The sequence below is a fragment of the Pogoniulus pusillus genome, chromosome 20 (genome assembly GCF_015220805.1).
Source record: "Pogoniulus pusillus isolate bPogPus1 chromosome 20, bPogPus1.pri, whole genome shotgun sequence".
Lineage (NCBI taxonomy): Eukaryota > Metazoa > Chordata > Aves > Piciformes > Lybiidae > Pogoniulus > Pogoniulus pusillus.
The window spans coordinates 22,729,079-22,749,134 of NC_087283.1; the positions used below are offsets into that span (position 1 = coordinate 22,729,079).

At 62.0% G+C, this 20,056-nt stretch overlaps 1 protein-coding gene across 2 annotated transcripts in view; it reads right to left on the reverse strand.

The window, feature by feature from the left end:
- Positions 1 to 20,056, reverse strand: part of CPNE2 (copine 2) — an 80,025-nt gene that overhangs the window by 16,947 nt on the left and 43,022 nt on the right. For both annotated transcript variants that reach the window (XM_064160619.1, XM_064160620.1), the window contains exons 7-12: positions 17,040 to 17,129; positions 15,343 to 15,441; positions 14,460 to 14,546; positions 13,673 to 13,732; positions 4,663 to 4,796; positions 895 to 949 (exon numbers count right to left, since the gene is read on the reverse strand). In XM_064160619.1, coding sequence (XP_064016689.1) covers positions 895 to 949; positions 4,663 to 4,796; positions 13,673 to 13,732; positions 14,460 to 14,546; positions 15,343 to 15,441; positions 17,040 to 17,129 — 525 coding nt within the window. The remainder of the gene's footprint in view (positions 1 to 894; positions 950 to 4,662; positions 4,797 to 13,672; positions 13,733 to 14,459; positions 14,547 to 15,342; positions 15,442 to 17,039; positions 17,130 to 20,056) is intronic.

Sequence of the window (20,056 nt, forward strand, 5' to 3'; positions counted from 1 at the left end):
TCCCTGCCTCCTGCCAGGAGAATGAATCAACACCTGGCTCTGGCTGGCAATGCCAGGGAGCTGCTGCTCTTGTGCCAGCCTAAAAAAACACAAGGAGCTGCCTCTGCCCCATCCCCACCTTGACATCTGCCCAGCCACCCACATCTGGCTCAAGCTGACCTCACTGCTGCCTGCAGCTGCCTGCAGGGAGGCTGTAGCCAGGTGGGGTTGGGCTCTGCTGCCAGGCAGGCAGCAGCAGCAGAAGGGGCCCCAGGCTGAAGCTGTGGCAGGGTAGGTGTGGGCTGGCTGTGAGGAGGAAGCTGCTGGCAGAGAGAGTGATTGGCACTGGCATGGGCTGCCCAGGGAGGTGGTGGAGTGGCCGTGGCTGGAGGGGTTGGAGCCAAGGCTGGATGAGGCACTGAGTGCCATGGTGTGGTTGTTTGGGCAGGGCTGGGTGCTAGGTTGGCACTGAGTGCCATGGTGTGGTTGTTTGGGCAGGGCTGGGTGCTAGGTTGGCACTGAGTGCCATGGTGTGGTTGTTTGGGCAGGGCTGGGTGCTAGGTTGGCACTGAGTGCCATGGTGTGGTTGTTTGGGCAGGGCTGGGTGCTAGGTTGGCACTCGGTGCCATGGTGTGGTTGTTTGGGCAGGGCTGGGTGCTAGGTTGGCACCGAGTGCCATGGTCTGGTTGGTTGGGCAGGGCTGGGTGCTAGGTTGGGCTGGATGAGCTTGGAGCTCTCTTCTACCCTGCTTGGCTCTGTGACCTCACTCTCCACCAGCTGAACTCCCACACCCACCCTCTCTGCCTGGCAGCTTTTCCCTGCCCAGAGCAGCTGGGCAGCCCTGGCAGTGCAGTGGTGCCCTGGCAGTGCCAGCACAAAGCCACCTCAGGCACCCAGGTGCCCACAGCTCCTCACCTTCCAGTCCGGCGGGAGCTGGGCGCCGAATCCCAGGGCAGGGAACATCTTGTCCCTGGAAGAGAAGGGCAAGGGGCAGGGCTGGGCCCACACAGCCCCAGCTGGGCAGGCTCCCCCTGCCCCCTGCCCCTGCTCCCTGGCAGCTCCAGGGAGCAGGAGCAGATCCCCCCTTTGACCTCTGCTCCTGGCAGCTTTGCTTCAGGCCCCTAGGCTGATCCTTTCCCACCCCCGGGCCCCTGGCAGCTCAGCAGGGAGGTCAAGCCCCAGCTGGTGGTGCCCGGGCAGCCTGCTGGGGCTGCTCTGTGCCCTGCGGCAGGCTCAGCTGCACACCTCGGGGCACCGCGGGCAAGCAGGCAGCGCAGCCCTGCAGCCACGGCCGGCCAGGGGCACCTGCCTGGGCACGCAGGAGGCTGCTGTCCAGCTGGGGGTGCTCCAGCCCTGCTTCCCCACCCCTCCTCGCAGCAGCAGCGATGGGGGGGACAGAAACCCTCTTCTCCTCCTGCATCCCCTGCAGGCATCCCTCCCACCAGCTTTCTGGGAACAAGGCACTATCGATTCCTGTGTGCCAGGCTGGGGGAGCACTCTGGAAGCCTTGCCCCGGGGGGCCCTAGGCCCTCCTGGAGTGGGGAGCATCCCCCAGGGCAAAGTTTGTCCCCCTCCCACTTGGGGCCCACAGCCTTATTCACGGCTCAGCTGAGCTCCTGCTCGCTCAGTCTCTCTCTCCTGCTCCTGCCTTTGCCTGTGCAGCATCCTCCTGCTGCTGCTGATCGCCACGGGGCCAACCCTGCTGCCTCCTGGTCCCCAGGGCAAAATCCATCCCGATCCAGTCCTGTGCCTCTCTGTGCCTGTGTCTGCCTGTGCCTGTGTCTGTGCCTGTCTGTATCTGTGCCTGTGCTGGTGTCTGTGTCTGTCTGCCTGTCTGTATCTGTGCTGTATCTGTGCCTGTCTGTATCTGTGCTGTATCTGTGCCTGTCTGTATCTGTGCTGTGTCTGTGCCTGTGCCTGTGTCTGTGCCTGTCTGCCTGTCTGTATCTGTGCTGTGTCTGCCTGTGCCTGTGCCTGTCTGCCTGTCTGTATCTGTGCTGTGTCTGTGCCTGTGCCTGTGCCTGTCTGTATCTGTGCTGTGCCTGTCTGTGCCTGTGTCTGTCTGTATCTGTGCTGTGTCTGTGCCTGTGCCTGTCTGCCTGTCTGTATCTGTGCTGTGCCTGTGCCTGTGCCTGTGTCTGTGCCTGTCTGTATCTGTGCTGTGTCTGTGCCTGTGTCTGTGCCTGTCTGTATCTGTGCTGTGCCTGTGCCTGTGCCTGTCTGCCTGTCTGCCTGTCTGTATCTGTGCTGTGTCTGTGCCTGTGTCTGTGCCTGTCTGCCTGTCTGTATCTGTGCTGTGTCTGTGCCTGTGTCTGTGCCTGTCTGTATCTGTGCTGTGTCTGTGCCTGTGTCTGTGCCTGTCTGTATCTGTGCTGTGCCTGTGCCTGTGCCTGTGCCTGTGCCTGTGCCTGTGCCTGTCTGCCTGTCTGTATCTGTGCTGTGTCTGTGCCTGTGTCTGTGCCTGTCTGTATCTGTGCTGTGTCTGCCTGTGCCTGTGCCTGTGTCTGTGCCTGTCTGCCTGTCTGTATCTGTGCTGTGTCTGTGCCTGTGTCTGTGCCTGTCTGTATCTGTGCTGTGTCTGTGTCTGTGTCTGTGCCTGTCTGTATCTGTGCTGTGCCTGTGCCTGTGTCTGTGCCTGTCTGCCTGTCTGTATCTGTGCTGTGTCTGTGTCTGTGTCTGTGTCTGTGCCTGTCTGCCTGTCTGTATCTGTGCTGTGTCTGTGCCTGTGTCTGTGCCTGTCTGTATCTGTGCTGTGTCTGTGCCTGTGCCTGTCTGCCTGTCTGTATCTGTGCTGTGCCTGTGCCTGTGTCTGTGCCTGTCTGCCTGTCTGTATCTGTGCTGTGTCTGTGTCTGTGTCTGTGCCTGTGTCTGTGCCTGTCTGCCTGTCTGTATCTGTGCTGTGTCTGTGCCTGTGCCTGTCTGCCTGTCTGTATCTGTGCTGTGCCTGTGCCTGTGTCTGTGCCTGTCTGCCTGTCTGTATCTGTGCTGTGTCTGTGTCTGTGTCTGTGCCTGTGTCTGTGCCTGTCTGTATCTGTGCTGTGTCTGTGTCTGTGTCTGTGCCTGTGTCTGTGCCTGTCTGCCTGTCTGTATCTGTGCTGTGCCTGTGCCTGTGTCTGTGCCTGTGTCTGTGTCTGTGCCTGTCTGTATCTGTGTCTGTGCCTGTGCCTGTGTCTGTGCCTGTCTGCCTGTCTGTATCTGTGCTGTGCCTGTGCCTGTGTCTGTGCCTGTCTGTATCTGTGTCTGTGCCTGTGCCTGTCTGCCTGTCTGTATCTGTGCTGTGCCTGTGCCTGTGCCTGTATCTGTGCCTGTCTGTATCTGTGCTGTGTCTGTGCCTGTGTCTGTGTCTGTGCCTGTCTGCCTGTCTGTATCTGTGCTGTGTCTGTGCCTGTGTCTGTGCCTGTCTGTATCTGTGCTGTGTCTGTGTCTGTGTCTGTCTGCCTGTCTGTATCTGTGCTGTGTCTGTGTCTGTCTGCCTGTCTGTGCCTGTGTCTGTCTGCCTGTCTGTGCCTGTGCCTGTGTCTGTCTGCCTGTCTGTGCCTGTGCCTGTGTCTGTCTGCCTGTCTGTGCCTGTGCCTGTGTCTGTCTGCCTGTCTGTATCTGTGCTGTGTCTGTGCCTGTGTCTGTGCCTGTCTGTATCTGTGCTGTGTCTGTGTCTGTGTCTGTCTGCCTGTCTGTATCTGTGCTGTGTCTGTGTCTGTGTCTGTCTGCCTGTCTGTGCCTGTGTCTGTCTGCCTGTCTGTGCCTGTGCCTGTGTCTGTCTGCCTGTCTGTGCCTGTGCCTGTGTCTGTCTGCCTGTCTGTATCTGTGCTGTGTCTGTGCCTGTGTCTGTATCTGTGCTGTGCCTGTGTCTGTCTGCCTGTCTGTATCTGTGCTGTGTCTGTGCCTGCCTGTGCCTGTCTACCTGTCTGTGTCTGTCTGTGCTGTGTCTGCTTCTGCCTCTCTGTGTCTGTGCTGTATCTGTGTCTGTCTGTGCTGTGTCTGTACCTGTCTGCCTGTCTGTGTCTGCTTCTGCCTCTTTGTCTGTCTGTCTGTCTGTGCTGTGTCTGCTTCTGCCTCTCTGTGTCTGTGCTGTATCTGTGTCTGTCTGTGCTGTGTCTGCTTCTGCCTCTCTGTGTCTGTGCTGTATCTGTGTCTGTCTGTGCTGTGTCTGTACCTGTCTGCCTGTCTGTGTCTGCTTCTGCCTCTTTGTCCGTCTGTCTGTCTGTGCTGTGTCTGCTTCCGCCTCTGTGTCTGTGCCTCTCTGTGCCTCTCTGTGTCTGTGCCTGTGCCTCTGTGCCTCTCTGTGTCTGTGCCTCTCTGTATCTGTGCCTGTGCCTCTCTGTGCCTCTCTGTGTCTGTGCCTCTCTGTGCCTGTGTCTGTATCTGTGCCTGTGCCTCTCTGTGCCTGTGCCTCTGCCTGTGCCCCTGCCTGTGCCCTCTCTCCCCTCCCATCTCTGCAGCCTTCCCTTCGGTACCTTTGCTTTGTGGCTGCAGCTACCTCTTCACTTCCAACCAGCTGCAAGGCTCTCCCTTGGGTGCTTTTTACCCCTCTTCCACTCCTGTCCCTCGCTCAGGGAGGCAGCCCCAGCCCTACCCTCTGCTCCCCTCGGGCTTGTGAGCTCTGGGCAAGCTGCCTGGCTCTGCAGGAAGGCACGGGGCAGGCAGGCAGGCAGCAGCCCCAGGGCAGGCAGGCAAAGGGCTTACGAGTCGTAGTCCTGGATGATCTGGCCCACAGCCCAGATGGCTGACAGGTACTCGTTGGTCCCCAGGGGGTTGATGTAGTGCAAGGAGGTTGGGTCCCGAGGGTTCCCGTTGGAGGCTGTGAAGTCAATGCCAACCTGAGGCGGGGGTGAGAGAAGCACAGCCCCAGACGCTGTCAGCAGGCACCGCTGCCCAGCTGCACCCAGCCCCCAGCTGCACCCCCAGCCCCCAGCTGCATCCAGCCCCTAGCTGCACCCAGCTGCACCCCCAGCCCCCCGCTGCACCCAGCTGCACCCAGCCCCCAGCTGCACCCAGCCCCCAGCTGTGCCCCCAGCCCCAGCTGCACCCAGCTGCACCCAGCCCCCAGCTGCACCCCCAGCCCCCAGCTGCACACCCAGCTGCACCCCCAGCCCCCAGCTGCACCCAGCTGCACTCCCAGCCCCCAGCTGTACCCAGCTGCACCCAGCTGCACCCCCAGCCCCCAGCTGCACCCAGCTACACCCAGCTGCACTCCCAGCCCCCAACTGCACCCAGCTGCACCCAGCCCCCAGCTACACCCAGCTGCACCCCCAGCCCCCAGCTGCACCCAGCTGCACCCAGCCCCCAGCTGCACCCCCAGCCACCAGCTGCACCCAGCTGCACCTCTGAGGGCCACAGGGGCTGCCAGCAAGCCCCAAACAGCAAACTTCTGAGGAGGTTTAACAAACTTTGGAGGAGGACCTGAGAGTCCTGCTGGGCACCGAGTTCTGCTGGCACAGCAATGTGCCCTGGGGGCCAGGAAGGCCAATGGGGCCCTGGGGGGCATTGAGAGTGTGGGCAGCAGATGGAGGGAGGTTCTCCTGCCCCTCTGCTCTGCCCTGCTGAGGCCACAGCTGGACTATTGCATCGAGTTCTGGGCTGCCCAGTTCAGGAGGGACAGGGATGTGCTGGAGAGAGGCCAAGGGAGGGCTGCAAGGATGCTGCAGGGACTGCAGCACTGCCTGGTGAGGAGAGGCTGAGAGCCCTGGGGCTGAGTCTGCAGGGGAGAAGGCTGAGAGGGGACCCGAGCAGTGCCTGTCAGTGCCTGAGGGCTGGGGGTCAGGAGGGGAGGCACAGGGACAGCCTCTGCTCACCTGTGCCCTGGCACAGGACACGGGCAAGGGATGGCAACTGCAGCACAGGAAGCTGCACCTCAGCAGGAGGAAGAACTTCTTGAGTGTGAGGGTCCCAGAGCCTGGCACAGGCTGCCCAGAGAGGCTGTGGAGTCTCCTGCTCTGGAGCCTTTCCAGCCCTGTCTGGATGTGCTCCTGTGCCACCTGTGCTGGATCCTCTGCCCTTGCCGTGGCAGGGGCTGGGCTGGAAGCTCTCCACAGGTCCCTTCCCACCCATGGCACCCTCTGATGCTCTAACTTCAGCTCTTCACCCCCCCAAAGCCGTTCAGTGCTGGCAGCCTCACTTTGCAGCACCCAGCAGCACCCAGAACCACAGAGCTGTGAGGCTGAACAGCCTTTGGAGCTCACCCAGAGCTCACATCCCACCGCTGCTGGGCAGCCACCACCACTGCACCACCTCCCCCAGCACCACCTCCAGGCCTCTGCTAACCACCCCTGGGCAGAGGCACAGCCCAGATGGGCTCCTTCAGCTCGCCTGAGCTCCAGGGACACCTGAGAGATGCTGCCCCAGTCCTTAGCAGGAAAGGATGAGCTGAGGCTAGGCTGAGACTTTGGCCTGGCTGGGGCCAGGAGATGGCTCAAGGCAGGAGGTGGCAGCAGGCTGTGCCCAAGGGGGCTGCTCAGAGGGACCTGAAGTGACAAGGGGAGGGGGATTCAGCTGGAGGCAGGGGAGCAGTGCTGCAGAGTGAGGGTGGTGGCACACTGCAGCAGGCTGCCCAGGGAGGCTGTGGGTGCCCCCAGCACGGGGTGCTGCAGCTTGGGGTGCACAGGGCTCAGCAGCCTGGGCTAGGCGAAGATGTCCCTGCCCAGGGCAGGGGAGCTGCACTCAGACTCCCCAGCCAGCCACTGTGAGCACCCAGCTCCTTCCCCAGGCACCCAAACAGCCTGCCCAAGCCAGGTTCCACTGCTGAGCACCCACAGCTGTGCCCCCCAGCCCCGGCAGGGCCCCACAGGGCACGCAGCAAGAGGGAAACTGAGGCACGGGGAGGAGTGGAGCCACACAGGCACATGCCCTGCTCATGCAGGTGAGGCCACCAAGAGCACCCAGGCAGCAGATCTGCCTCCTGCAGCAGTGCCCTCTGCAGCCTCAGCCCTTTGCTCCTCCACCACCTCCCTCAGACAGGAGGACACCAACCTGCAAAGTGCAGGAGCCAAGGTCCTGCTGCCAGCTCTGCTGGCCCTGGCATTTCTGGGGGTGTGCAGTGTGGGGCAGAGGAGGCTGAGGCAGAGCTCATTGCTCTGTGCAGCTCCCTGAGAGGAGGCTGCAGCCAGCTGGGGCTGGGCTCTGCCCCCTGGGCTCAGGGCATAGGAGGAGAGGACCTGGGCTGGAATTGTGCCAGGGGAGGCTTAGGCTGGAGAGGAGGAGAAATGTCTCTGCTGGTGCAGTGGTCAGGGCTTGGCAGAGGCTGCCCAGGGAGTGCCCCTGGCTGGAGGTGCTGCAGAGCTGTGTGGCCATGGCACCTGGGCAGAGGGTTTGGTGCCCAGGGTGAGGCTGGGTTGCTGCTGGCCTGGATGCTCTCAGAGAGCTCTTCCACCCCAAACAGCTCTGTGAGAGCCCCCAGAAAGCAGCAGCAGGCCCTGCCCAAGCAGCTCCTGCTCCTCCATCTCCACCAGGAAGCCTCAGCAGCTCACTGCCAGCCATGGGTTCGGTGCCAGGGTGGGGCTGGGTTGCTGCTGGGCTGGATGCTCTCCGGGGGCCCTTCCCAACCCAACCCCTCCTGCAGTGCTGGTCCCATTCCAACCCCACCCAGGTTCCCGGAGCAAAAATGCCTTGGCAGAGGTGGTGGTGGGGAAGAAGCCCTCCTGAGCTGCAGATGGGGAGGGAGATGTCTGCATGCCAGCCCAGAGCCCACAGCAGCTCTGTGCCACCAAGACACTCCCTGGCTGTGCTCTCCCGCACCAAGCCCCCAGCACAGCAGCACACACAGAGCTTCCCCATCCCTCCTGTTCCTATGGCAACTCCTCCTCCTCCTCCTCGTCCTCCTCCTCCTCCCCCCCCCCCCCCCCCCCAGCACGTTTTCAGACGAGACAACAAAGCAGCACCAGCGATGCTGCAGGCAGCTGCAGCTCTCCCTGCACACGTGGGGACCCCACGGAGCTCTGGTGGCTTCGCCCCGGGTCACAGTGGCCTCTGCCAGCTCCTCCTGGCAGGCTGTGGCCCAGCTTGAACCAAGGTGGAAACCACAGAATGCATCGGGTGGGAAGGGACCCTCCAAGGGCATTCCCTCCAGTCCCCTCCACAGGCAGCAGGGACAGCTCCAGGGACAGCTCCAGCCAGGGCAGGCTGCACAGGGACACAGCCAGGCTGAGCCTTGTCTCCTCAAGCACCTCCCTGGGCAGCCTGTGCCAGGCTCTCCCCACTCTCCCTGAGCACAACTCCCTCCTGATGCCAACCTAACTCTGCCCTGCTCCAGCTCCAAACCACTGCCCTCAGCCTGTCCCCACAGCCCCTTCTGAGCAGTCCCTCCCCAGCCTGCCTGCAGCTCCCCTGCAGGTATTGAACTGCAGCTCTGAGCTCTGCCTGGAGCCTTCTTCTGGCTGCACAGCCCCAACTCTGCCAGGCTGTGCCCACAGCAGAGCTTCTCCAGCCCTTTGATCACCTCCACTGGACCTGCTCCATCAGATGCCAATAAAAAGCCATAAAACCACCTCAGTGCCAGCCCAAAGCTTCTCTCAGCTGCCCTCAAATGAAGGAGAGTTTCCAGAAGCAGCTGGAAGATGCTCAAGGCCTCACCCAGCCTGGTCCTGAACACCTCCAGGGAGGTTGTGGAACACAGAAGCACAGAATGTGAGCTTCTGTCCTTCACAGCCTCCCAGGGCAACCTGTGCCAGCTCTCACCACCCTCAACCTGTGCCAGTCTCTCACCACCCTCACTCTCCGTGCTCCACAACCTCCCTGGGCAACCTGAGCACCCTGAAAGAGCTCAGGACCTTGAGCAACCTGGGCTGGTGGGAGGTGCCCTCTGCCCGTGGCAAGGGGGTGGGCACTGGATGAGGATCCTTATGCACATCCAACCAGGCAGCTGCAACTGCTGCACACAGCTAAGGCACTGCTGGGAGCACAGCAGCTAAGGCACTGCTGGGTGCAGAGCAGCTAAGGCACTGCTGGGTGCAGAGCAGCTAAGGCCCTGCTGGGTGCAGAGCAGCTAAGGCACTGCTGGGTGCACACAGCTAAGGCACTGCTGGGTGCAGAGCAGCTAAGGCACTGCTGGGTGCACACAGCTAAGGCACTGCTGGGAGCACAGCAGCTAAGGCACTGCTGGGTGCACAGCAGCTAAGGCACTGCTGGGTGCAGAGCAGCTAAGGCACTGCTGGGTGCACACAGCTAAGGCACTGCTGGGAGCACAGCAGCTAAGGCACTGCTGGGTGCACAGCAGCTAAGGCACTGCTGGGTGCACAGCAGCTAAGGCACTGCTGGGTGCAGAGCAGCTAAGGCACTGCTGGGTGCACAGGAGCTAAGGCACTGCTGGGTGCAGAGCAGCTAAGGCACTGCTGGGTGCACACAGCTAAGGCACTGCAGGGAGCACAGCAGCTAAGGCACTGCTGGGTGCAGAGCAGCTAAGGCACTGCTGGGTGCACAGCAGCTAAGGCACTGCTGGGTGCACACAGCTAAGGCACTGCTGGGTGCACAGCAGCTAAGGCACTGCTGGGAGCACACAGCTAAGGCACTGCTGGGTGCACAGCAGCTAAGGCACTGCTGGGAGCACAGCAGCTAAGGCACTGCTGGGTGCACAGCAGCTAAGGCACTGCTGGGAGCACAGCAGCTAAGGCACTGCTGGGAGCACACAGCTAAGGCACTGCTGGGTGCACACAGCTGAGGCACTGCTGGGTGCACACAGCTAAAGCACTGCTGGGGGCAGAGCAGGTAAGGCACTGCTGGGTGCAGAGCAGCTGAGGCACTGCTGGGTGCACACAGCTAAGGCACTGCTGGGTGCACAGCAGCTGAGGCACTGCTGGGTGCACAGCAGCTGAGGCACTGCTGGGTGCACAGCAGCTGAGGCACTGCTGGGAGCACAGCAGCTAAGGCACTGCTGGGTGCACACAGCTAAGGCACTGCTGGGAGCACAGCAGCTAAGGCACTGCTGGGTGCACACAGCTAAGGCACTGCTGGGTGCACAGCAGCTAAGGCACTGCTGGGTGCACACAGCTAAGGCACTGCTGGGTGCACACAGCTAAGGCACTGCTGGGTGCACACAGCTAAGGCACTGCTGGGTGCACACAGCTAAGGCACTGCTGGGAGCACAGCAGCTAAGGCACTGCTGGGTGCACAGCAGCTAAGGCACTGCTGGGTGCACACAGCTAAGGCACTGCTGGGTGCACACAGCTAAGGCACTGCTGGGTGCAGAGCAGCTGAGGCACTGCTGGGTGCAGAGCAGCTGAGGCACTGCTGGGTGCAGAGCAGCTAAGGCACTGCTGGGTGCACAGCAGCTAAGGCACTGCTGGGTGCACACAGCTAAGGCACTGCTGGGTGCAGAGCAGCTAAGGCACTGCTGGGTGCACACAGCTAAGGCACTGCTGGGTGCAGAGCAGCTAAGGCACTGCTGGGAGCACAGCAGCTAAGGCACTGCTGGGTGCACACAGCTAAGGCACTGCTGGGTGCACACAGCTAAGGCACTGCTGGGAGCACACAGCTAAGGCACTGCTGGGTGCACACAGCTAAGGCACTGCTGGGAGCACAGCAGCTAAGGCACTGCTGGGTGCACAGCAGCTAAGGCACTGCTGGGTGCACACAGCTAAGGCACTGCTGGGTGCACACAGCTAAGGCACTGCTGGGTGCAGAGCAGCTGAGGCACTGCTGGGTGCAGAGCAGCTGAGGCACTGCTGGGTGCAGAGCAGCTAAGGCACTGCTGGGTGCAGAGCAGCTGAGGCACTGCTGGGTGCACACAGCTAAGGCACTGCTGGGTGCACACAGCTAAGGCACTGCTGGGTGCACACAGCTAAGGCACTGCTGGGTGCACAGCAGCTAAGGCACTGCTGGGTGCACACAGCTAAGGCACTGCTGGGTGCAGAGCAGCTAAGGCACTGCTGGGTGCAGAGCAGCTAAGGCACTGCTGGGTGCACAGCAGCTAAGGCACTGCTGGGTGCACACAGCTAAGGCACTGCTGGGTGCACACAGCTAAGGCACTGCTGGGTGCAGAGCAGCTGAGGCACTGCTGGGTGCAGAGCAGCTGAGGCACTGCTGGGTGCAGAGCAGCTAAGGCACTGCTGGGTGCACAGCAGCTAAGGCACTGCTGGGTGCACACAGCTAAGGCACTGCTGGGTGCAGAGCAGCTAAGGCACTGCTGGGTGCACACAGCTAAGGCACTGCTGGGTGCAGAGCAGCTAAGGCACTGCTGGGAGCACAGCAGCTAAGGCACTGCTGGGTGCACACAGCTAAGGCACTGCTGGGTGCACACAGCTAAGGCACTGCTGGGAGCACACAGCTAAGGCACTGCTGGGTGCACACAGCTAAGGCACTGCTGGGAGCACAGCAGCTAAGGCACTGCTGGGTGCACAGCAGCTAAGGCACTGCTGGGTGCACACAGCTAAGGCACTGCTGGGTGCACACAGCTAAGGCACTGCTGGGTGCAGAGCAGCTGAGGCACTGCTGGGTGCAGAGCAGCTGAGGCACTGCTGGGTGCAGAGCAGCTAAGGCACTGCTGGGTGCACAGCAGCTAAGGCACTGCTGGGTGCACACAGCTAAGGCACTGCTGGGTGCAGAGCAGCTAAGGCACTGCTGGGTGCACACAGCTAAGGCACTGCTGGGTGCAGAGCAGCTAAGGCACTGCTGGGAGCACAGCAGCTAAGGCACTGCTGGGTGCACACAGCTAAGGCACTGCTGGGTGCACAGCAGCTAAGGCACTGCTGGGTGCACAGCAGCTAAGGCACTGCTGGGTGCACACAGCTAAGGCACTGCTGGGTGCACACAGCTAAGGCACTGCTGGGTGCAGAGCAGCTGAGGCACTGCTGGGTGCAGAGCAGCTGAGGCACTGCTGGGTGCACACAGCTAAGGCACTGCTGGGTGCACACAGCTAAGGCACTGCTGGGTGCAGAGCAGCTGAGGCACTGCTGGGTGCAGAGCAGCTGAGGCCCTGCTGGGTGCACAGCAGCTAAGGCACTGCTGGGAGCACAGCAGCTAAGGCACTGCTGGGTGCACACAGCTAAGGCACTGCTGGGTGCACAGCAGCTAAGGCACTGCTGGGTGCACACAGCTAAGGCACTGCTGAGTGCACAGCAGCTAAGGCACTGCTGGGTGCACACAGCTGAGGCACTGCTGGGTGCACACAGCTAAGGCACTGCTGGGTGCACACAGCTAAGGCACTGCTGGGAGCACACAGCTAAGGCACTGCTGGGAGCACACAGCTAAGGCACTGCTGGGTGCACAGCAGCTAAGGCACTGCTGGGTGCACACAGCTAAGGCACTGCTGGGTACACACAGCTAAGGCACTGCTGGGTGCAGAGCAGCTGAGGCACTGCTGGGTGCACAGCAGCTAAGGCACTGCTGGGTGCAGAGCAGCTAAGGCACTGCTGGGTGCACAGCAGCTAAGGCACTGCTGGGTGCACACAGCTAAGGCACTGCTGGGTGCAGAGCAGCTAAGGCACTGCTGGGTGCACACAGCTAAGGCACTGCTGGGAGCACAGCAGCTAAGGCACTGCTGGGTGCACACAGCTAAGGCACTGCTGGGTGCACAGCAGCTAAGGCACTGCTGGGTGCACACAGCTAAGGCACTGCTGGGTGCACAGCAGCTAAGGCACTGCTGGGTGCACACAGCTAAGGCACTGCTGGGTGCAGAGCAGCTGAGGCACTGCTGGGACAACAGCTGCTAAGGCACTACTGGGTGCACACAGCTAAGGCACTGCTGGGTGCAGAGCAGCTGAGGCACTGCTGGGTGCAGAGCAGCTGAGGCACTGCTGGGTGCACAGCAGCTAAGGCACTGCTGGGTGCACACAGCTAAGGCACTGCTGGGTGCAGAGCAGCTAAGGCACTGCTGGGTGCACACAGCTAAGGCACTGCTGGGAGCACAGCAGCTAAGGCACTGCTGGGTGCACACAGCTAAGGCACTGCTGGGTGCAGAGCAGCTAAGGCACTGCTGGGTGCACACAGCTAAGGCACTGCTGGGTGCACAGCAGCTAAGGCACTGCTGGGTGCACACAGCTAAGGCACTGCTGGGTGCACACAGCTAAGGCACTGCTGGGTGCAGAGCAGCTAAGGCACTGCTGGGTGCACACAGCTAAGGCACTGCTGGGTGCACACAGCTAAGGCACTGCTGGGTGCACACAGCTGAGGCACTGCTGGGTGCAGAGCAGCTAAGGCACTGCTGGGTGCACACAGCTAAGGCACTGCTGGGTGCAGAGCAGCTAAGGCACTGCTGGGTGCACACAGCTAAGGCACTGCTGGGTGCACAGCAGCTAAGGCACTGCTGGGAGCACACAGCTAAGGCACTGCTGGGTGCACACAGCTAAGGCACTGCTGGGTGCAGAGCAGGTAAGGCACTGCTGGGTGCAGAGCAGCTGAGGCACTGCTGGGTGCAGAGCAGCTAAGGCACTGCTGGGTGCACACAGCTAAGGCACTGCTGGGTGCAGAGCAGCTGAGGCACTGCTGGGTGCACACAGCTAAGGCACTGCTGGGTGCACAGCAGCTAAGGCACTGCTGGGTGCAGAGCAGCTAAGGCACTGCTGGGTGCACACAGCTAAGGCACTGCTGGGTGCACACATCTAAGGCACTGCTGGGTGCACACAGCTAAGGCACTGCTGGGTGCAGAGCAGCTAAGGCACTGCTGGGTGCAGAGCAGCTGAGGCACTGCTGGGAGCACAGCAGCTGAGGCACTGCTGGGTGCACACAGCTAAGGCACTGCTGGGTGCACACAGCTCAGGTCCCTTACGGTGAACATCAGCTGGCAGCCTCCCAGGATGTAGTCCAGGAAGGAGAAGTCTCTGGTGATCTGCAAGGGAAACCCCCCCCAAAGAGGTGTTCCAGCAACCTTCAGCGCTGCAGTGCCACCAAGTGCCCCCTGCAAGGGTGGGCACTGCAGTCTGAGCCTCCCAGGGACCTGCAGCCACCTGGGCAAGCAGTGGGAAGAGCCACTTGGGTCTCTCTGGGCACTTCAGCAGCCTCCTGGGGCAAGCAAGGTCGTGTGTTGGGGCCCAAGAAGGGGGTGGGAGGGCTGGGCAGGGATCCCTCCGAGCCCCTGGTGGTGACCTGAGTGGAAGATGCTCTGCCCCTGGCCAGCTGCAGGCCTGCCGTGGGAAGAGCTGGGCTGGAGCTTCCCTGGCCCTGCCCCTGCCACCTCACCCCCAGAGCCAGCCCTCGAGGAGGCAGCATCCGAGAATCAGGCAGGGCTGGAAGGGACCACAGGGATCAGCCAGTCCCAACCCCTGCCATGGGCAGGGACACCCCACCCTGGGTCAGGCTGGCCAGAGATGCCAAGCAGCTGGCAGGTGCCCACAGCTTGGGCTTCATGCAGACACAGCTCCATGGCCAAACATCTCCCCTGCATCTGGGGGTGCCTGGGTGCAGGGTGGGCACCTCAGGTGCCTCAAGAGAGCCCTCAGGCAGCAAGGCAGACACACCCCAGAAGCTGCCCTGGGCCACTGGAGGCAGCAGGGACTGGCAGGAGCTTGGGGAGACCTGAGGTGGGCCGGGGAGGGAGGTGCCAGCCAGGTGCTGACCTTGCAGGACTTGACACTGATGATGCCAGAGTTCTTGTAGCTCCTCTTCTTCTTCTGCTTCTTGGGGTTGATGCACTCCAGCTCCAGCTGCACGGGGGAGAAGACAGCAGGGTGAGAGCAGTGCTGGGCTGGGCAGCTCAGATGCCACCAGAGGCCACATGCTGCGGGCACCCTGCCTGGCAGTGAGCTGCTGGGGCTTTGTGGTGGAGATGGAGGCAGAGGAGCTGCTTGGGAGCCCAGGGGGCAGAGCCCAGCCCCAGCTGGCTGCAGCCTCCTCTCAGGGAGCTGCACAGAGCAATGAGCTCTGCCTCAGCCTCCTCTGCTCCACACTGCACACCCCCAGCTCCCTCAGCTGCCCCTCCCCAGCCCTCTGCTCCAGACCCTCCCCCACCTTCATTGCCTTGCTCTGGACCTGCTCCAGCTCCTCAATGTCCTTCCACCACTCCCAGCAGCATCTCCCACCAGCACAGGCTGCTCAAGGCCTCATCCAGCCTGGCACTGAGCACCTCCAGGGAGGTTGTGAAGCACAGAAGCACAGAATGGGATCAAAGATCACAGCAAAGATCACATCAAAGATCCCATTCTGTGCTGCTGTGCTTCACAACCTCCCTGAGCAAACCTGTGCCAGTGTCTCACCACCCTCAACCTGTGCCAGGCTCTCCCCACCCTCACTGCCAACACTTCCTCCCTCCTCTCCACTCTCCCTCTCCCAGCTCAGAGCCATTCTCCCTCCTCCTGGCACTGCCAGCCCTTGCCCAAGTCCCTCCCCAGCTCTCCTGCAGCCCCTTCAGGCACTGCAAGGCTGCTCTGAGGTCTGCCTGGAGCCCTGAGGAGCCTCTTCCTTCCTTCCTTCCTCTGTTGCCCAAGACAAGGCAGCACTCACTGGGCAGGCATCTTGGGCTTCACACATCCTGGCCACTGAGGTCTGGAACTCCCCAATGAAGTCGTGTCCCCCATCACTGTCGTAGTCATAACAGATCACCTGGGGAGGAAAGGGCACAAGGCAGCTCCAGCAGCAAAGAGCAGCTCCAGGAGCAGCACCAAGCAGCTGCAGCAGCACAAAGCAGCTCCAGAAGGGACAGGAAGCTGCTTCAGAAACAGCACAAAGCAGTCTGAGAAGCACCAAGCAGTCCCAGAAGGAGCACAGAGCAGCTCCAGAAGGTGCACAAAGCAGCTCCAGGAGCACAAAGCAGCTCCAGGAGGAGCACAAAGCAGCTCCAGGAGCACAAAGCAGCTCCAGGAGGAGCACAAAGCAGCTCCAGGAGCACAAAGCAGCTCCGGGAGCACAAAGCAGCCCAGCAGGAGCACAAAGCAGCTCCAGGAGCACAAAGCAGCTCCGGGAGCACAAAGCAGCCCAGCAGGAGCACAAAGCAGCCCCAGGAGCACAAAGCAGCTCCAGGAGCACAAAGCAGCTCCAGGAGCACAAAGCAGCTCCAGGAGCACAAAGCAGCTCCAGGAGCACAAAGCAGCCCAGCAGGAGCACAAAGCAGCTCCAGGAGCACAAAGCAGCTCCAGGAGCACAAAGCAGCTCCAGGAGGAGCACAAAGCAGCTCCAGGAGGAGCACAAAGCAGCTCCAGGAGGAGCACAAAGCAGCTCCAGGAGCACAAAGCAGCTGCAGGAGCACAAAGCAGCTCCAGGAGGAGCACAAAGCAGCTCCAGGAGGAGCACAAAGCAGCTCCGGGAGCACAAAGCAGCCCAGCAGGAGCACAAAGCAGCTCCAGGAGCACAAAGCAGCTCCGGGAGCACAAAGCAGCCCAGCAGGAGCACAAAGCAGCTCCAGGAGCACAAAGCAGCTCCAGGAGGAGCACAAAGCAGCTCCAGGAGCACAAAGCAGCTCCAGGAGGAGCACAAAGCAGCTGCAGGAGCACAAAGCAGCTCCAGCAGGGGCACAAAGCAGCCCAGCAGGAGCACAAAGCAGCTCCAGGAGGAGCACAAAGCAGTCCCAGAAGGAGCACAGAGCAGCTCCAGAAGGTGCACAAAGCAGCTCCAGAAGGAGCACAAAGCAGTCCCAGAAGGAGCACAAAGCAGCCCAGCAGGAGCACAAAGCAGCTCCAGGAGAAGCACAAAGCAGCTCCAGGAGGAGCACAAAGCAGCTCCAGGAGAAGCACAAAGCAGCTCCAGGAGAAGCACAAAGCAGCTCCAGCAGGAGCACAAAGCAGCTCCAGGAGAAGCACAAAGCAGCTCCAGGAGGAGCACAAAGCAGCTCCGGGAGCACAAAGCAGCTCCAGGAGCACAAAGCAGCTCCAGCAGGAGCACAAAGCAGCTCCACGAGCACAAAGCAGCTCCAGCAGGAGCACAAAGCAGCTCCAGGAGCACAAAGCAGCTCCGAGAGCACAAAGCAGCTCCGGGAGCACAAAGCAGCTCCAGAAGGAGCACAAAGCAGCCCAGCAGGGGCCCCAGGGGGAGCTCTCCCCTAGCAGGAGCCCTGCTGCAGCCTCCCTTGCTGAGCCCCCACCCAAGGAGGCTTTTGTGCTCTGTGGCTGTGCCAGCTGAGGGGTTTGGGGGCCGGGGGGGGTGAGATGCTCAATGCTCAAGCCTGGCTGAGCACCAGGATGGCAGCTGCAGGTCCCTCCCCTTACCTTGATCAGCTTCTCCACGTCTCCATCACACAGGGAGACCAAAGGCACAGTGAAAGGCTTCCAGACAGGGTCCAGCGTGCACTTGATCACCTGTGGGGTGCCAAAGGGGAGATGCTGTTCCAAGGGGCACACCTGCAGGGGCACAGTGGCACAGGGCAGGGGCACCTACGTGTCCCAGAGTGAGCCTGGGGCAGGTTCCCAGTGGGCAGAGCAGGCAAGCTGCAGGAAGAGCCTCTGGGGCCTCTCCTGCCTCGGCAGCAGGCTGCAGCTTGGCTCAGCTCAGAGGAGCATCGAGGCTGGAGAAGACCTCGGAGACCACCAGGCCCCTCCCCCCCCCAGCACCTCCATGGCCACGTCCCAGAGTGCCACAAGCACCTGGTTTGCCTTGGCACACCTCCAGGGATGGTGTCCCCCACCCCCTCCCTGGGCAGCCTCAACCCTGGAGCCTGAAGAGTTGCAACAGATTTGTTCAACCCCAGCTCAGGAGATGATGAGAAGCAGGCAGGGAGGGGGAGAGCTCCAGCTTCACCCAGCCCAACCTGGCACCCAGCCCTAGCTGAGCAACCAGGGCATGGCTCTGAGTGCCAACCTGGCACCCAGCCCTAGCTGAGCAACCAGGGCATGGCACTGAGTGCCAACCTGGCACCCAGCCCTAGCTGAGCAACCAGGGCATGGCACTGAGTGCCAACCTGGCACCCAGCCCTAGCTGAGCAACCAGGGCATGGCACTGAGTGCCAACCTGGCACCCAGCCCTAGCTGAGCAACCAGGGCATGGCTCTGAGTGCCAACCTGGCACCCAGCCCTAGCTGAGCAACCAGGGCATGGCTCTGAGTGCCAACCTGGCACCCAGCCCTAGCTGAGCAACCAGGGCATGGCACTGAGTGCCAACCTGGAATCCAGCCCTAGCTGAGCAACCAGGGCATGGCTCTGAGTGCCAACCTGGCACCCAGCCCTAGCTGAGCAACTAGAGCATGGCACTGAGTGCCAACCTGGCACCCAGCCTTAGCTGAGCAACCAGGGCATGGCTCTGAGTGCCAACCTGGCACCCAGCCCTAGCTGAGCAACCAGGGCATGGCACTGAGTGCCAACCTGGAATCCAGCCCTAGCTGAGCAACCAGGGCATGGCTCTGAGTGCCAACCTGGCACCCAGCCCTAGCTGAGCAACTAGAGCATGGCACTGAGTGCCAACCTGGCACCCAGCCCTAGCTGAGCAACCAGGGCATGGCTCTGAGTGCCAACCTGGCACCCAGCCCTAGCTGAGCAACCAGGGCATGGCACTGAGTGCCAACCTGGAATCCAGCCCTAGCTGAGCAACCAGGGCATGGCTCTGAGTGCCAACCTGGCACCCAGCCCTAGCTGAGCAACTAGAGCATGGCACTGAATGCCAACCTGGAACCCAGCCCTGGCCAACCAACAAGAGCATGGCACTGAGTGCCTCATGCAGCCTGCTCTTAATCACCTCCAGCCAGGGGCACTCCCTGGGCAGCCTCTGCCAAGCCCTGACCACTGCACCAGCAGAGACATTTCTCCTCCTCTCCAGCCTAAGCCTCCCCTGGCACAATCCCAGCCCAGGTCCTCTCCTCCTATGCCCTGAGCCCAGGGAGCAGAGCCCAGCCCCAGCTGGCTGCAGCCTCCTCTCAGGGAGCTGCACAGAGCAATGAGCTCTGCCTCAGCCTCCTCTGCCCCACACTGCACACCCCCAGCTCCCTCAGCTGCCCCTCCCCAGCCCTCTGCTCCAGACCCTTCCCCACCTTCCCTGCCCTTCTCTGGACCTGCTCCAGCTCCTCAGTGTCCCTCTGGGAGTGAGAGGCCCAAAGCTGACCCCAGGGTTCAAGCTGTGCCCTCAGCAGTGCCAGCCCAGGGGCACAATCCCTGCCCTGCTCCTGCTGCCCACACCACTGCTGGTCCAGCCCAGGCTGCTGCTGCCCTGAATGCCCACCTGGGCACCCCCTGGCTCCCCTTCATCTGCTGCCACCCAGCACCCCCAGGGCTGCCTTTTCTGCTGGGCACTTGCCAGCCTCTCTGCCCCAGCCTGGAGCCCTCCTGGGGTTGCTGTGACTCAGCTGCCCCTCCCCAGGTCTCTTCTCCAGACCCTTCCCCACTCTTCTTGCCCTTGCTCCAGCTCCTCAATGTCCCTCTGGGAGTGAGTGGCCCAGAGCTGACCCCAGGGTTCAAGGTTAACCCAGCTCTAAATCAGCTCCCTCAGCCTCTTCAGGCAGCTCCAGCCCCGGGCAGGCTGTGCAGGGCTCGGGCAGGGCTCAGCACAGAGGATGCCTGCAGGGAGCAGCTCGGAGCTCTGCACGCAGAGCAGGAGCAGCTCACAGAGGGGGAGGTCCCCAGACGCTGCCGGGTGGGACCTGCCCACGCAGGGCACCTCGTGTGCCAGCCTGATCCGGGGGCATAGCAAACACCTCCCCCGGGGGTGCTGCAGGAGCAGGGGGCAGCCACACTGCCCCAGAGGGTGCCCAGGGTGGGTGGGGAAGGCTGCAGCGCCTGGGCTGGGCACTGCTGCTGCAGGAGCAGGCTGCCAGCAGAGCACTCAGCCCTCCCTGCCAGGCACCCCCAGCCTGCCAGCAGCAGTGCCAGCAGCAGGCTGCCAGCTGCTGAGATTCCAGCACCAGGGAGGTCTGATTGCCTTGCATCCATCCTCAGCACACGAAGGTGCCCACCTGGCACGGGGCTGCTGCCAGGGCAGAGGGTTGCAGCCTGGGCTGGGCAGCAGGAGGCTGCTGGAGCAGCCAGCCCCTGGGGGAAAGCCTGCCCAGGCCTTTGTCAGAGACTCCTGCAATGGTTTGGGTTGGAAAAGCTCTCCAAGAGCTCCCAGCCCAGCCAGAATGCCAGCCCCACCCTGGGCACCAAACCATGGCCCCAGGTGTCAGGGCCACAGGGCTCCTGGGCACCTGGAGGTAGAGGAAGTGGGCACTAGCCCAGAGGCACAGGCAGTGTAGAAACCTGCTCTGCCTCTGGAGGTGCCAGCCAAGGCTGGTGGCCAGGCTGGCTCCACTGCCCACAGCTGG